Raw genomic sequence first — 16,594 nt, 5'->3', positions numbered from 1 at the left:
TGAAGAAAATTTTCCTGGGTTGACTGTACTGGTTGTAGTTTAATTTTCCCTCTAAAACACTGGCTTATATGAAATCCCTTTTTGTATTTTAATGACTTAAATATTGACAGTGTAAAATTGAAGTAGTATTATGATGTTAGTTTTCTTAATATTGCTTTATCTCCAACCACAGATGAACAGCTGAACCCTTTTTGTATTTTTGTTAGGCCCTGGCAGTGTACTTCTAGATGGACTAAAACTACTAAAACAACATGGAGAAGCAGTGTGTTGATCACCATCATAATAGCCATCAGTAAAGACTGTGGAGAGGAGAACATAAAAGGGAGAATGGTAAATCTCTCCCTTCTTACCCTAAGGAATTTCACACAGCAGTCAGTGTTACTGTGTACATATAAGGTTAAAATTTGTGTACTGACAGAAGTCCAGAGCTGTGACTTCATCCTGATGCTGCCTAAAAACCCAGACCACTAATGAACAGAATTTGTTTTGCGAAAGCGCTCTGCCAGTGTAGATTAAGTAGCTTTGTGGTTTTCTAAGTCACCACTAGATGGAGGGCTTTTTATCATCTTTGTTAGCCTCAAAGTCAGTTACAGTTGGTCCTCATTGTTCACGGATGCTGTATTTGCAAACTTTGCAAATTTGCGTACTTGCTGAAATTCATTTGTAACCCCCAAATCAGTACTCCCGGCACTGTCACAGTCATTCCCGGACTTGAGTGGAGAGGGGCCCGCGTCTCCCTACACGCAAGTGCCTGGCGGAGGTCAGACCAGGTACACTCTGCCTTCTAGTTTTAGCTGAAATCAGATGCCCTTGTTCTGGTCTATTTAGTACCACTTTCTTGCATTTTTGTACTTCCTGTTGGTGATTTCTCTATTTAAAGTGGCCCCCAGAGGAGTGCTCCTGTCCTGGCTGGGGGTCCCGAGGGTGAGAAGGCTGTGGTGGGCCTCTAGAGGGGTATGTGTTAGCCAGCGTGAGCGGCAGTGCTGTTGGCCGAGCTCAGCGTTCGTGAAGCAACAGTGGATACTAACTGAGGTGTCTTCAACACACCGTAACACAGGAATGAAGATTGTGTATTGGTAGGTTGACAGGAATGTCACCAGAGGCTCTCACAGGAACCTACAGTCCTGTATTGCTTCTAGGGGCAGACGGCTGTCTCCGCTAATTCCGTGTCCTTGGCAACCTCATCAGCCATAAAACTACCACAGGTAAGAGTCAACTACCCTTTTTACCGTCTTCAAACTCAGATTGTCCTCCTGACTTTGGGGGAGGCTAAGTGACTTCTTCCAGACCCCTTTCTCCACCAGCTCATGGGCTGTCCGTTCCCTTTCATTTTTTAGTTTCCTGTCAGTAGTACTGACAGGAAAACATGAAAAGTTCTTACATAGAGACAGGAGAGTTTTTATGTCATGGAAAATTGAACAGTGGTCCAAAATGAGCGTGTTGGAAGAACTTGATAGTTCTAAGACTGGGGTCTTTTGTTTTCTGGTATTTTTGACCAATGGTAGAGGCTTAATTTTGGTATTAGTGAAAAAATAATGGATGGGTGAATAATGAGATATCTAGGTACGTGGCATACTGTGGTCAAACTCAGTTCTCTTACTCTCAGTCTGTAAAGTACGCCAGCATTTTTATTATAGGCCATCTGAAAACTAGTCTGTTGTCACGGAAGAGGCTGGGTCGAGGTGGAGCTGGGCCTGCCTTCCTGAGCCTCTGCAGTTTGGAATTTCAGACCATTTTGTGCTAGTCTCTGAACACCTTTGCCTGAATATTCTCCTCTCGCTCTGCTGTGTGTGATTACCTGGCTCCCCCTCCAAGAGGAAATGTAGGCTTGAAGTAGAAGAAACTGTCTGTGAAGTGGGAGGCCTTGAGCAGCAGTAGAGATGCCTCAGTAACACAAGGCTCTGGGATTGAGGTTCCTCTACTGAAGACTGATTTTTGTTTTAAAGCCAAGAAATACAACTGCATAAATTGGGTGAGATGCTGTTGAGTTTTGTGTTACAGTGGAAAGAACGCTTTGGGATAGTTTCGAATCATTATGTTGCGTGATTTTAGTTAACCTTCCTGAACCTTAGTTTTCTTGGAGGTACATTGGGGGTCAGGGACTCTGTCTGTCGGGGAGGATTGGAAGCCTGCGTTTGACTTTCGTACGTGGAGAATGAGCTCCGTGAATGGAAATGGTATCACTATCATGGGGACGTAGGTTTGGGGCAGCGTACCAGTGATGGGGGCAGCCAGGCTGGGCCGGAAGCGCCTCTGTCTCTGGGCACATGGCAGAAGTCTTGGATGACGTCTAGAGGCATCTTGACCTGATACCCACTTTAGCGACAGCTTCTTCCCACCCCACTCGTACTGGTATTTGCACCTCTGGCCTGTACCAGAAAAGCTGAGCTGATGAAATCAGCCGTTTTTACTTGCTGAGTGATTAATGTGAATACACGCCTATCCTGTGTGTTTTCATGGATTGTTGAATAAGAAACAAAGCCTCCTATTCAGACACGAGCAGGTCAGCAGGGAGGAGGCTGAAGAGACAGGAAACCCCTGAGATGCCCACTTTTGAGGGAGGCTTGGAAAGTAAACTTAGTCCTTTCTGAGTGAGCAGAGGGGAGTGGCATCCAGAATGTCAGACCTCTCCAGATAGCCTTGCTGCTCTTGGGGATGGGTGGGGGACAGTTCCTGAATCTTAGGGGAAGGAGGAGCCACTGGTGGGCTCCGGTCAGCCCTGGCTGTTCTGCTGTCTTAGTCCAGGCTCACGTACCTGCTGGATCCATTCTTCCACTGTCCCACCTTCAGGGCCACCCTTGTTTTGCCTTCTATTGTTACTGGATGCTAGCTTTGACAGCCTCGATGTTATTTCAATTGATGTTTACTCTTCGGATCGAAATACCCCTTTTCTGATACTCTGAGCAAATCCCTATGTTATTTTCACCTCTTGTAATAACACTTCTGAGAAATTACTTTAGGACCAGTCAGTAGGGATTATTGTGTTCAGACTGGGCCACAGTGTTTAGAATATGAATAGAAAGTGTGCAGACTGCTTTGAACCAGTTGGAGTTACCATATTTAGGTGTTTTTTTTTGGGTCTGCTTGTGAGATGCCAGATGTTTATTAATCTGGATCGGGAATTATCCTTGTAGATGTAATAAAGATCTGGGGGTGTCCATCTGATGTCCTGTAATTTTATTTGTTACAGTTAATGCTCTCTCCTGGGAGCCAGGCTTCCAGGCCGGTCCATGTCCAGATTTCCCAGTGGGCTCAACAGGTGGTCTGTGGCCTTGAAGCAGGGCTTCTGGGGAGGGAGGGAGCCAAGGCAGTGCTCCAAGGAGGAAAGTGCAGTGGGTCCCACTTCTTTGGCTCTTTTGGAATCATCCCAGTGCCCTGCCTGCTTCGTGAGCTCCTGACCCAGACCCCAGCCTGGCTGGGGCCCGCAAGGACACTGTGGTCCACACTCCAGAGTCCACCGCGGGCTCCAGGCGTAGTTTCCGAGGTTGGACTCATCCAGCCCCTAGCTGGGGCCGGAGTCTGGGGCTGACTGTCCCGTGGGGCCGTTGGCCACGACGCTGTGCTCTCCGTGGGCCTCTATGCAGCCTTGCACAGTACTGAGGACAGTCTGGAGCCTGCGATCCAGGGCGAGGAGGTGCGGCTCTGTGAGCACAGGCGTGAGCTGGTCTTCCAGTAGTGACTCCCTCATTACGTCGCTGAGTCTGTAGTCGGCTTGGGCCAGCAGCTGCAGGTGCGAGAGTGTTTTCCTTTTTATTCTGGAAGGACAAAGTCGGGGGACCAAGTAAGTAAACGTAAAGAAAGAAACTTCTCGAACTTACTTCCTTCCCCGCCGACAGTGGTGGGGGCTGACGTCTGGAGAGCCTTCGCCCCCAGTGTCTTCTCAGGCACGTCTTAATGCAAACCCGGTAAGGAGGGAATGGATGAAGGGTGACAGCTAGGACTTTGCAGTCCTTGGCCCAGTCCTGCCAAGCATCTGTACTCTAACAGCTGTGACGCCACACACATCGGCTGCTCCTCGGGGAATCCAAACAGAAGTGCTATGTAATAATGACTTCTCAAGGAAATTGAAAGCTAATGAGAGAAGTTTCCAGTAGGTGAAATGATGAAGATGTTCGCCGTCTCAGAGGCTGCGGGTACCGCCGGGCTCCAAGTTGTTTCTGCTCGACTTTGTAATTCTGATTTCTCTGTGTCAGATTCTAAAATCAGGGATGGAAATGGGGTAGGGCCAACCTTGCCTTTAGGATTTTGATTTCTTTTTATGTGGGAATGTGACTTGGACTCAGATGTGTAAGCAGCTTTGGTGTCCACGCATTGTCATACACAATCCTGCCTTTCCTACTCAGGAGGAGAGGAAGGGGGTAGGGAGGGAGGCACACGTAAGTTACCCCAAGAAGTGGAGAAAGAAAGTTCAGGCTCTGCTCTGAGTTTTCCAGCTGGAAATAGACACCGTTTTGCTATGTGTGGGCCACGTATTTCTAATTAGCTCTGGACACTGCAGCTGAGCAGGTGGACCATCTTGACCAGCTCGGCTGAAACACCAGAGAGGTGTAGAAGCAGGGTAGAGATTCTCTGGAGAAATGTTGGCCGGGCAGAGGCCTGAGTACTTCCTTTAATCTGATATGAGTTTATGGGACTTCAGTCAGGATTTTGCTTAGCTGGTGATCAGGCAGTAATACTTATGAGCTTACGTGAGTGCGGGGCGCAGCAGAGGTCTGGTTAGTCCTGTCAGAGGCTGTCGGGCTCTTCGAAAAGTGAGTGATGATCTGAGTGTTATTAAAGCGGGCGACCGAGAGGTTTTAAAAGATTTAGATCCTAAGTCATCTGCTGAGAGATGAAGGTGTGAGAAGTGCTGGGACAGTTCTGTGGTTGTAGCATAAGGAATGAGGTGGTTCCTGTCATTCTACCCACCCACATCCTCGGCCAGTGAAAGCTGATGAAGACCTGCGCAGCTTGGTGGCAAGCAGGACGGAGTGTCACAGTTGTGACCCGTCCCTGAACGGAAAGCTCACCGGCAGCACTGGGAGAGCGGCGAGAGGATGGAGAGTTCGTCGCGGGAGTGCCGTCCGAACCTGCAGGGAGGGGACAGGCTTTCACGGGGGCGCCCGGGGTGGGGGCGGGGGCAGGGGCGGGGGCGGGGCAGGCACCACCTCCCGCCTCAGTGCTTCCTCCTGCCTTCCCCTCGGCCGTTTTTGAATCCCAGCTTGGGGTAAAATGCCAGGGATCACGGCGGCTGCCTCTCCAGCCCTTCTCCTCCGTCAGGTCACAAGATCCTCTGTCCACAGCTGGCAAAAGCAAGCATCCGTTCGTTCATTTATGCACCGGCCGCAGAGGGCCAAGGCCGAGCGCGAGGATGAGCCGTGCGCTGGGTCTCCAGGAGGGGACCGTGGGGCGAGTTACGGAAAACGTGGATCTGCTTCCTAGCGCTCTTAGGCTGGAGGAGAGTCAGGCGGTACTCAACAAAGATCAGGAGCAGAGGAAACGGGGCCAGGAGGGCCCGGAGGGGGCGGGACGCGACCGTGGAGGCCCTGGCTCGGGCCCCGCTGCCCCTGGGCCGCTGCACAGCGGGGCCGCCGCCGGAGAAGGGCCGTGGGGACGCTCACCCCCTGGCGTTGTCGAGGTGAATCAGGAACCCGTCGTCCCCAAATTTGGTGAACGTCTCGTAGTGGTGCCGGTCCATGTTTCCTGTGGAGGAGGGGAGGCGTGGGCGCGGGCTCCCGCCCTGTGAGCCCCCGCGGGGCAGGGAGGCCTGCGAGCTGCTCAGAGGCCGGAGTCGGAACCCGGGCTGCCAGCTGTTGCGCCCCCAGGTGGCCGGTGGAATCGCGGAGGGAGCCAGGCAGGCAGGCAGAGCCTGTGTGAGCGGCTGTCCAGTCGGGGGCTTTTCCCACCCGCGCTGGCGCCCCTGCTCAGGCGCGGCTCCGGGCTGCCTCCCAGGGCGCACAGCGGCCTTCCGGCCGAGGCTTCCCTTCTCTGGGCCGCACCGCTGCGCCCGCTGTGCGCCTCCCCGCAGCCCCCTAGCAGGAGGGCAGCCCGCTCACTCCTGTCCCCGGGGCCTCTACCACTTGGAGCCCGTGGATGGCGCGAGGTTATGGAGGCCGGGTGGCCCAGGCCGCAGGGTCCCCGCCCGGCCGGGCCCCGCGGGCAGCACCCACCCGTCAGGAAGTCAAAGATGGCCATGTCGATGATGTTGAGGAGGCGGCCACTGCTGCTGTGCGGGTAGACCTGCTTCACCGTGTCGCAGTAAAGAGGGTTGACTTCCCACCTGAGGGGAGAACAGGGCCTGGGCTGCAGAAGCCCGGACGGCAAGGTTTCCGCCCCGCATCCATGCCCCCCGGTCCTGCCTGGGCCCCTGGCGGCAGGCGCCCCCACGAGGACCTGGGCAAGGACCCGCGGGACCGGCAGACTCCCTGGGTGAGAAGGGGTGGGGCCCTTTCTCCGCGCGTTTCCCGAGCATCGCTTGGCTGGGCGCCATACTGCCCGTGTGCCGGGTGGGCACCCGCTCCCTCTGCGGGCCCTCGCCCAGCCTCTGGGGCGCTGGCCCTCTGGTCTCCCGAGCCGTTCGCAGCCCCCCGCCAGCCATCCTCTGCCATTTCTCTGCCACATGGGCTCCTCCGCCTAGAATGCCCCCAGGTCCCTTGTCGTCTGGGGGGGTCTTCCTCAGCCTTCACGAGTCCCTAAGGATCTGTCACGACCCCCAGAAATTTTGGCCCAGTTACTCCTCTTCCCACCACGGTTGGGGTGTCTGGATCGACGAGCCCATTCATTCAGTCACCTCGTATTAACTGAGGACCTGCCCTGTGCCCGGGAGTGTGCCATGCCCTGGGGAACAACCGTGAGGTTCTGGCTTCACGGCGTGGACTCGGCAAACCCGGCCCCTCCCGCGGCCTCCCCGTGGGCATCTCTGCGGGACAGCAGGTGGGCACTGCGTTCTCACAGCCTGGCTACCGTCTGCCGCCCCGCTGGACCGCAGAGCTTCCTGAAGGGACAGCCCAGGTCTGTCCTTTCTGTCTCCCACAGCATCTAGTGCTGGGTACGCAGTGGGCTCTTTATAACCAAACGCGTGAACGAAAGGGACAGGATGGACACCAGGATCCATGTGAGACGAGGCAGAGGAGGACTGAGGCAGCGTCAGGGCTCCCCAAGGCAGGCGAGCGAGTCCTTGGTCCAGGGGCCACTCACTCCTCTTTGCCCTCCAGCGAGTAGGAGCGGATCCAGGGGCTGGGGACGGACAGCCGGGGGGCCAAGTTGAGGGACGGCAGGAACGCGGACAGGGAGCCCTCCAGCAGGTGCGGGTTGCCGCACACGGCGTACTCCGTCTTGCACAGGTACGGGCACTTGGCGAAGAAACACACGTTGCTGGCTAGAGGCGGAGAAGGAGAGCAGTAAGAGGAGGACGCACGCTGTCCTCCTGCCACACGAAATCCATGAGGAGGGAAGGGAAACCCTGAGCCCACGGCTCGGGGGGAAAAGGCCGGGGAAGAAGAAAACAGCGCCTTTTCCCGATGTAGGGGCTTGTGGGTGCTGTTAAACTGAGCATCCTGGGGACCAGCTCTCAAATGTCTCAGAGTAGAGACAGTGTGGGACCAGCCTCGCTGCATCGCGCCCACGCGACCAACCCAGCCTTTGTTCGGATGGGTGGCATCTGATTCTGGGGTGGCCGGCATCAGAGTTCAGGGCCCAGGCTGGTGAGCATCTCATGTCCAGCCATCTCCCGTCCCCAGGTCACCTTGTGTGATGCCCAGGTGGCCCAGGGTGCGAGTGTTTGATGGCAGCATGTAGCCACCTGATAGGGGATGGGGCCACCAGCGGGAGGTCAGACCACACTGGCCAACCACATTCTTAGACCCAGAGTGTTGCTTTGGCCAGAAGCCTACCTGGAGAGATAAAGAAAACACTCTGCAGAATCTCATTCTTGGTGACCTCCAGGATGTCCTTGGTGACATTGACTAGCCTCCCTACGGTCGGTGGTACCCGTCGGAAATCCAGAATCCTGAAAGAGGGGGAGCCCAGTTCAGATCTGGGGGATGATCGCCCATTAGAAACGAATTCCCTGGCGGTCCAGTGGTTAGGACTCCACGCTTCCACTGCAGAGGGCACGGGTTCGATCCCTGGTCGGGGAACTAAGATCCTGCCTGCAAGCCAAGCGGCAGGATCCAAAAAAGAAAAAAAAAAAGAAAAGAAATGTACCGGCCTTCTGACCACACCCAGCCGAGGGCGGGGGTCTCCCCAGTGCAGAGCTGACCCTGCCGAGGGCAAGCCTGCATCTAAGGGGCTGGGAGAAGGGGAGGGAAAGGAATCCTTATCCCATGAGGCCTCCTGGGCAAAGCTTCCACCCTCCAAGATGTGTCTTAGCTCAGTGCTTCTCACGCTCCAATGTGCACATGAGTCACCTGCGATCTTGTTCAGATGCAGCTCTGAGTCAGTGGGTCCAGGGTGAGGCTGAGAGTCTGCATTTCTGAAGAGCTCCCAGGGGGTGGCCAGGCAGCTGGTCCCCAGACCACACCTCGAGTAGCAATGACAGGCAAACAGAGGGAGCTAGGAAATTGAGGAAGGTGCTCTCACCTTTTAATATCGTAACCTTGAGACCCTTTGGGGAAATGGCCGTGGGCACATTCTCCCCACTTTCAGGGCAGGAAACTAGAGCCAACTCACAATGTCAGGTTCAGGTGTAGCTTGGGCAGTCTGGCAGGGTTAGTTTTCTTACTAAGTGACTCTTTTCATTACATTAAAAGGCCTTGTGGGGCTTCCCTGGTGGCGCAGTGGTTGAGAGTCCACCTGCCGATGCAGGGGACACGGGTTCGTGCCCCGGTCTGGGAAGATCCCACATGCTGCAGAGCGGCTAGGCCCATGAGCCATGGCTGCTGAGCCTGCGCGTCCGGAGCCTGTGCTCCGCAACGGGAGAGGCCACAACAGTGAGAGGCCTGCGTACCGCAAAAAAAAAAAAAAAAAAAAAAAGGCCTTGTGGGGCTTCCCTGGTGGTGCAGTGGTGAAGAATCCGCCTGCCAATGCAGGGGACACGGGTTCGAACCCTGCTCTGGGAAGGTCCCACATGCCATGGAGGAACTAAGCCCGTGTGCCACAACTTCTGAGCCTGCGTGCCTTAGAGCCCGTGAGCTGCAACTACTGAGCCTGTGAGCCGTGACTATTGAGCCCGTGTGCCACAACTACTGAAGCCCGTGCGCCTAGAGCCCGTGCTCAGCAACAAGAGAAGCCACCGCGTTGAGAGGCCCCCACTCGCCACAACTATAGAAAGCCTGTGCGCAGCAACAAAGACCCAACGCAGCCAAAAATAAAATAAATAAATAACAAAAAAGGCCTTGTGATTTTCGATCCATGGGGTTGGATGGGTCATGTTGGGACCCACGAAGAAGATGAAGTGCCAGGAAGAAGTGGTGGTGGGGGGGCAGGGTCTCCCTGGGGCACCCTCTGGGGATTGGCCTCCACAGTCAGCGCCACCTCCTTGGGGCCAGACCCTACCTGTCCAGATGGAAAGCTGCAATCTCAGCGTTGTGTCTCTGAAAATCAATGAAGTAGAAGAAGTCCTCGGGTGTCTCTTCATCTCGCAGCTGTCTGGAAGGAAGGAATCACGCCCTGGACTCAGACCTCAGCTGGGAGCCTGAGAAAAGAGCTGACACACATGACCAGACGGAAAGGAAGACACGCTTTTATGCTTTTCAGGGATGCACGGATGATGGGGCAGCACATCAGGAACAGCCCGTGGCTCCCTCAACCGGGGAGACCGCAGGCGGGAGCAGCGAAGCTTCTTGCAAGATGCGGACCATGCTGGAGGCCCCACCCCCCACCCCCCGGTGCCAAGCCTCCTTCTCGAGCAGCTCTGGTGACGGCCGCTGATTCTCTGAAAAGCCCAGTGGTTGGAGGGAAGAAATCCATTCTTCCGCAGATACACAGAAGACAGGGCACTGGCTGACACACCAGAGGTTGTGTACACCGGGGGCCAAGGATTAAGAGAGGTGGGGTACGAGACAGAACTTTATAAAAGGAAAAGCGCCCTACAGGTGCAATTTAGCATGACTGACACGGAAGAGCGAAAAGTTCTGGGTCTGTGAATCGACCGTCTACTCAGAGGCACCTCACCCGGGTCGTGAGAGCGGGTCCTGCCAGAGATTGAAGGGAGGCTAATGCAGAGGATATGTACTTATGTACATTAAAGAACCCCTACTAGATTCCTGAAAAGCACCATCCTGCCTGGTCATGAAGGGCCGGCTGGGTATGTATGTTTACGTGCCTCCCAGTAATATGAAGGGCATCCCGGCTGCTGGCCCCAGGCTGACTGGCCTCAGATCATCCTTGGAAGAAGGAGGATCTTCAAATAATTTTATAATCCACTGTGCGGGGCTGCACGAGGGCTGTGAAAGCAACGTAAATGTAAATCGGCGTAATGTTGTGTAATGAGCTGTAAGTACGCAGCGCCCGAAATGGAACCAGTGATGGGCGCTGCGTCCCAAACACCAGCCAGTCCTGGAAACCACGGCAAGGGGCTGCCCAGAGTGGCACTCTCCTTTAAAAGGTGCAGCCGCACTTAGAGTACGGCCCAGGCCTGACCCAGGGCTGCTTATAGCATCGCCGAATGTCCAGGTCAGCAAGGACTGTCTGTGTGTCCTCAGCTCGTTTTCATCCCTGAATTCTGTATGTAAGAATACACAGTCTGGGAGTTCCCTGGCGGTCCAGTGTTTAGGACCCAGCACTTTCACTGCTGCGACCCACGGGTTTAACCCCTGGCCAGGAAAAGAAAAAAAAAAAAGGTAAAGAAAAAATAAAAATTAAAAAAAAAGAGAGACTACACAGTCTCTGGGATGCCCTTTAGAATTTTCTAAACCATCATTTCTTCATTTTTGTATGGCATATTTAGGCATGATTTTAAATTTGAAAATCATTTCTCCCTTACGTCAGTACTTCCCAAAGCTTGAGAAGCACAGATGCATTTCTCATTGCATCTATTGAATTATATCACATTAAAAATATAATCTTTGTGGTCATAATTTGTATTACCCAAAGATAAATTTCTACTTTCCTTTTTTAAAAAGGGACAAATGCTGTTTACTTTACATTACTTGTAGAAAAAAATTGCATGCTTTTTCAAGAAATACATTTTAAAATGATACTTTGGCTTGGGACTAAATTTTAGAAAATGCAGATTAAACTTTGTGTTATGGCATGAGTGTACATCAAATGGCTTTTGTGACCTAATGTTGGAAGCTTTTGCATTATACTCAGGGAAACAGTTGAGCTGGTTCAGTTGAGCACTTTTTGCATTTTGTTCATAATTGACAAGGCAGAGAAGAGATTTCAGGCTGTTACTTCATGGGCTTTCTTGCAAATAAAACACTACAAGTGTGAGTAGATTTTTCTCCCCCAAATAGAGCTCATCCACTTTCTATTAGCTTCCAGTTTTTAAAAATTACAGACATCTTAATGTGCCACATATGAATTTTGCTCAGAGAATGCAATTCGTGGATCTGGCGATAAATGGTGAATTTGCAGATTGATCGTTATTTTGACGCTTCTCTTTAACATCTCGTGTTTCTACATCAGTGTTCCTCTGCTTTCTCTCTAACTGATGCTCAGTTAGGACTATACATTAAACATGCACGACTAACCATAACGATCATTTAAAACTCTCCAATGGCCCAGACACGACGGTGGCTCTGTGTTCAGCTGCGTGGCACCCAAGAATCTTGGGCCTGCTTCTGGACCTGGGCTGATTGCCCTGTGTGCGCAAAGCTGTCGCTTTTAAAAGGTACACAGTTCTTTTTAGTACTTAATAGGCTTGAATATAAGATGAGACCCCCCCCTCCCCAAGCCATCCCTCAGAAAAGGGAGTCTTAACGTATTCAAGGGCTCCCTCTCAATTTCTTTATTTTGTTTGGGACAGATTCATTCAGCTGAGATGCTGCTTTTATTACCCAACTGAACTGGTTAAAACAGGCTGCTGGTGGTGACAGGGGCAGAATTTAACATGGATTTAACATTGACCCCAAACTCTACTCCAGCGATGCTGAGGACCAATGTCAAAAATTTTGGACAAGTGACATGTGAGACTGGGGGTGGGGGGAAGCAATATTTCCAAATCTCTGTATTGTTTTATATGATGAGTTTTTTTTCATCGGTAAATTAAATACAGGCAGATATTCCCTCGTTTCACGTACATCGTTATATATTTATTTATTTATTTTGTAGTACTCCATCTGTTTCTTTTCTTTTTTGAATTTTATTTCTTTTTAATACAGCAGGTTCTTATTATCTATTTTATACATATTAGTGTATATATGTCAATCCCAATCTCCCAACACATCGTTATTTATTTAAATGGACCAAATAACTAGATTTTTGGATTTTCACACGGAAAAATGGAAGATCTCCTTGTGTGGCAGTGGTTTTCAAGGCTGTCCTTGCCTTGGGATTAGAGGGGGCCCCCAGACCAATCCTATTGGACCCCCTGAGGGTGGGATTCAGGCATCGGGGTTTTTCAAGGCTTCCCAAGTGATTCAACGCGCAGCTGATGTGTTATAAAGCTCTCCTTAGTACTTTATATGCCTAAGTGTGTAAGTGCTTAGTGCTTTATAAGGGTTTTTGCTAGGGCAGTGCAGGGATCAGAGCTAAGACTCTTTATTTAGTGCTCATTCGACCATCAGACCCACCTTCAGGGCCTTCAGTATGCCTCTCCGTTGACGGAAGTTTTGGAATCTAAGTCAGCCGAATGGGATTCCACCAGAAGACCGTGCCTTCTGGCAGAAAGCATGACTTGGGTAATGGGACCCCTCCTGGGCCCTTTTCTCTTGGGCGTGTTGAGTCCAGGGGACCATTCCTGATTCAGGAATCTCAAACCTCTGCTGCAGACCCTTTGGGGGCCAGGAACCCATACGCACACCAAGCTCTGTCCGTAGACTGAATACATATTATTTCGCCCACATAGACACACTACAAAATTTTAAAGGCATGTATTTGCTGTTGTTATGAATAAAATAGAAATTAAAAGTGTGATTGGCTGTAGAGAACAAACGTATGGACACCAAGGGGGGAAAGTGGTGAGGGGGGTGATGGTGGTGGGATGAACTGGGAGATTGGGATTGACATATGTACACTAATATGTATAAAATAGATAACTAATAAGAACCTGCTGTATAAAAAACTAAATCCATAAAAATTTAAAAAAAGTGTGATTGGCTTCAGGGTAGCCTTTCTTCATGGTCTAGCTTTTCAGTCAAAACAAGTATTATTATGTAGATATCTCTAATCTTTTGGAGGGTCCTAGCCCTGGAAAAAAGCGAGGCTCATTTCTGGAGGTAGAGTGTGAATTGGGCAGTCCAGCTGCCTGGTTTGAATCCTGCTTCCATTGCTTGCAGCTGGGAGGTTGGGACGAGCTGGCCTCTCCCGGCCTCAGTGTCTTCATCCATAAAGTGGACATGGTAACAGTCCCAGACTCATAAGATGGTTGATGATCCAAAGGCACAATGCATGTCAAGTGTGTAGCAGAAATACTAGCAAAGACCCAGCTCTTACTACTTTGAATCATTATCACCAAAACAGTTGTATGCTTGTGCAGAGGGCCCCCAAAACAGTCTATAAGTGCTTGGCTTAAAGGTTTTAGACCACTTTTATTCATTTTGGGTCAGAACTCCCCCAGGGCTGCCACAGCTGTGCATATGGAGGTGAGGAGAGCAGTCACTTACCTCATAGGTTTGAACATGGCCTTCCCGAAGTCCGAGAACCTCAGAACCAGTTTGAGGTGGACCCCACTGGGTTTCACGACTGTTTGGGGAGAAGGGGGAGTTAACGATGCTTCTGGGCCCAAGCTCCGGGCTGTGATCATTTCCTCATTCAATAAACCCAGCCCATTTCTTCTCTTCGCCCTTCTTACTCGAGACCCTAAAGAGTAGGATTTGCTCTCAGAGCCTGCAGGGTACAGTCCATCGGGTCAGGCCGTGGAGAGTGTGTCCAGCGACTCAAGATAAAACTTTCTCTGCTGTTACAGGGAAAGGGCAAAACAGTGCAGGTTTCCCCAGAGGGACACTTGCTGAAAACCCCAAAGGATGTTTTCCTAAGAAGAGCTGACCCCTTCCTCTTTGCTTCAGCTGTGCCTTGGAGACTCTGACTATGCCACCTGTTACATGGCATTGGACTTGGTTATTGATATCTCTTCCTACGTAAGACTAGACACCTGGGCTGTGATGGGGCTTGGTGACACCTGGGGTGCAGGTGCATGGTCCTGACAGTGGGTACTGATGTGTGCCTCCTGATGTGTGTCCTGGGCACCTCACTCGCCTGGCCCTGCCCCTGCCCTGCCGTCAGCCCCGCGAGGGGCGGGATAATGCCTCCCTCACCTTTGCCTTCTAAAAAATGGCAAATGGCAGGGGCGAAACTAAAGAAAACGGAAGCCCCAGGCCCTACAAACTTGTGTCTTTACAAGTCGTGACCCACGGAAATCTCTGACGTGTGCTCAGTTCCTCGAGGTCACTGGAGGGGGCTCCTCGTGGCCGGCAGTGACTGTCCAGGCACACCTGTACCTAAGTCACAGCGCCCTGGCAGGGACCGTGCTGTATCTCACGCCTATCTTTTTGATTCTACTCATCATTTACCCCAGGGGGTCTCAACCTTGGCTGCATGAGGATCACCTGGAGTGTTTTAATATAAAATGCTGGTGCCTGGGCTTCCCCATGGCAATCGAATCAAAACCCCTGGGGTGGGGACCAAGACGCAGCAATTTTTAAAGCTCCCTGGGTGACTACTCTGCCGCCGGGTTGAGAACCACCATCCTGCACCATTGCTTCTTAAATCTGAAAATGTACTCTAGTCCCCTGAGGATTTTGTGAAAATCCAGATTCTGACTCAGAAAATCAGGGCAGGGACTGAGATTCTGCATTTCTGACAAGTTCCTGGATGGTACGGAAGATGCTGGGCCAAGGACCACCTGCCGCCCAGCAGGGTCCTACCCAAGAGCTCCTCTTAAATGCCTTTTCTTTTGTGCGGGAAGGTGGGGAGAAATGTAGGTTCTCAGAGATGAGGGACTCATGCTCCTCAGCTGCTGACGGAGCCCATGGAGTGGGCAGCTGGACCTTCTCGTTGCTGCCAGGTACTGGGCTTCACAGGGCAGTGAGGGGAGGGAGGGGGATGGAGGTGGGGGCCAGGGCGGGGCCAGGGCATGGGCGCGGCGTGGTGTGGCCTGGGCCAGGGTCCGGGGGGTGAGGCGGGGCCGGGGATGGGGCGCGGCGCCCGGGGCCGGCCCGGGGTGGGGTGGGGCCACAGGGGGGGCAGGGCACGGGTGTGGCCGGGGTTGGGCAGGGCCGGGGCCCGGGGGCGGGGCCAGGCCACTTACTCTGGGTGCAGTCGCAGGCTCCAAGCAAGGCTTTCTCGTCCTGACTGTAGTCTGCGAAGGAGGAGCAGGGCGCTGAGAACCCTCGACTCTGGTTCAGACACCAGAGGGGGAGCCTGGAAGGCAGCCTGGGGCCCTTACGCATTCAATAGGAGACTTCCCCGAGCCCCATTTGGGGCCGCAGCCTCCTAGCCTGCTCCGTCCAGGCCCCATGCTCTCTAGCCCTTCCGTGGACGCTCCAGCAACAGCTGGTGGGGAAACCGGTGCTGGCTGGTCTGCAAATCCCTCAGTGTGTCCCTTAGGCTGGTGTAGTGCTCGAGGCCTCAGGCAGCAGGCCACCACTGGGTCCTCGGCCAGGTCACTTTTAAACTCTCCGAGCCTCAGTTTTCCCACCTGTAAAGCGGCAGTGATAATGTCTACATCATGAGATCACTGTATAAGAGAGAGTCGCCAGATTCAAAAGGAGCACAGGATCAGTAGTGGCCATCACCTTTCTGTAAGCTACGGAACACCTCCTGTGACTCCCTTATGGGGTTGTGATGAGATCACGGTTGTCAGATCTCTTTCAAAGGGAAAAAGATCACTGTCTGTTTTTCTTCTTTCTCTTTTGGGTGTCAGAATCAACCCTTTACTATTTCACCCTGGAGCCTGGCCTGGTTGGTTGGTTTACCCAGCCTCTCTGGGAGAGAGTCAGTCCATCCCGTCTGGTCCTGTGACCCTCACCAGCGCTGATGGTGGGAAGGTGCCTCATGTCGTGGAGAAGTTTGCTGACGACAGGACTGGACCGGGAGTACAGGCCGTGGCGGCTGATCCCCAGGTGGAACTGGATCCAGCTGGTCTCCAGGCGGAGCTGCAGTGGGGGATCCAGGGAAGTGAGATTCAGCTGCTCTTTGTATATCTTGTGTCGCCTGAAAGAGCAGGAAGAGTTTTTCTTCAGCTGCGGGAACAAGAGTGCAAAGATCTGCCGAAGCACCTTGTCTGGACTCTCCGTTCTTTCATTCATTTGGCAAAGAGTATGAAGCACCTGATATGTATGAGGCTTGAGGCTGTGCTTAGGGTACCATGGGGGACAAAGCGGCCACAGGGCTTCCCTGCCCTCAAAGAGTTTACAATCCAGTGAGCGAAACAGGCAAACAGTTACACAGTGCCACACACACATCCACAAATACCTAACCACTGACCATGACGAATACTGTGAAGGAAAAGCGCAGACGGTTAAGAGTCAAATTAGGGGCCTCGTATAATCTGGGATCTCAGGGAGTGATC

At 52.5% G+C, this 16,594-nt stretch overlaps 1 protein-coding gene across 2 annotated transcripts in view; it reads right to left on the bottom strand.

The window, feature by feature from the left end:
- Nucleotides 1-3,162: 3,162 nt before the first annotated feature.
- The window catches only part of FAM20A (FAM20A golgi associated secretory pathway pseudokinase), a 46,444-nt gene continuing 33,012 nt past the window's right edge, over nt 3,163-16,594 (bottom strand). The window contains exons 2-12 of one of the 2 annotated variants that reach the window (XR_014291945.1): nt 16,052-16,236; nt 15,332-15,382; nt 13,689-13,767; nt 9,475-9,567; nt 7,872-7,987; nt 7,177-7,357; nt 6,150-6,259; nt 5,601-5,682; nt 5,010-5,069; nt 3,819-4,196; nt 3,593-3,724 (exon numbers count right to left, since the gene is read on the bottom strand). Coding sequence is in view for 1 of the 2 variants with exons in the window: in XM_082604521.1 (XP_082460647.1) it covers nt 3,503-3,755; nt 5,010-5,069; nt 5,601-5,682; nt 6,150-6,259; nt 7,177-7,357; nt 7,872-7,987; nt 9,475-9,567; nt 13,689-13,767; nt 15,332-15,382; nt 16,052-16,236 (1,210 nt within the window). In the remaining variant the exon portion in view is untranslated. Of the gene's footprint in view, nt 3,756-3,818; nt 4,197-5,009; nt 5,070-5,600; nt 5,683-6,149; nt 6,260-7,176; nt 7,358-7,871; nt 7,988-9,474; nt 9,568-13,688; nt 13,768-15,331; nt 15,383-16,051; nt 16,237-16,594 lie in introns of both variants that reach the window. The other variant, XM_082604521.1, reaches the window with a different exon arrangement.

This window comes from Mesoplodon mirus (genome assembly GCF_964341445.2).
Source record: "Mesoplodon mirus genome assembly, chromosome: 18".
NCBI lineage: Eukaryota > Metazoa > Chordata > Mammalia > Artiodactyla > Ziphiidae > Mesoplodon > Mesoplodon mirus.
This window is presented reverse-complemented; position numbering and strand designations above follow the sequence as displayed.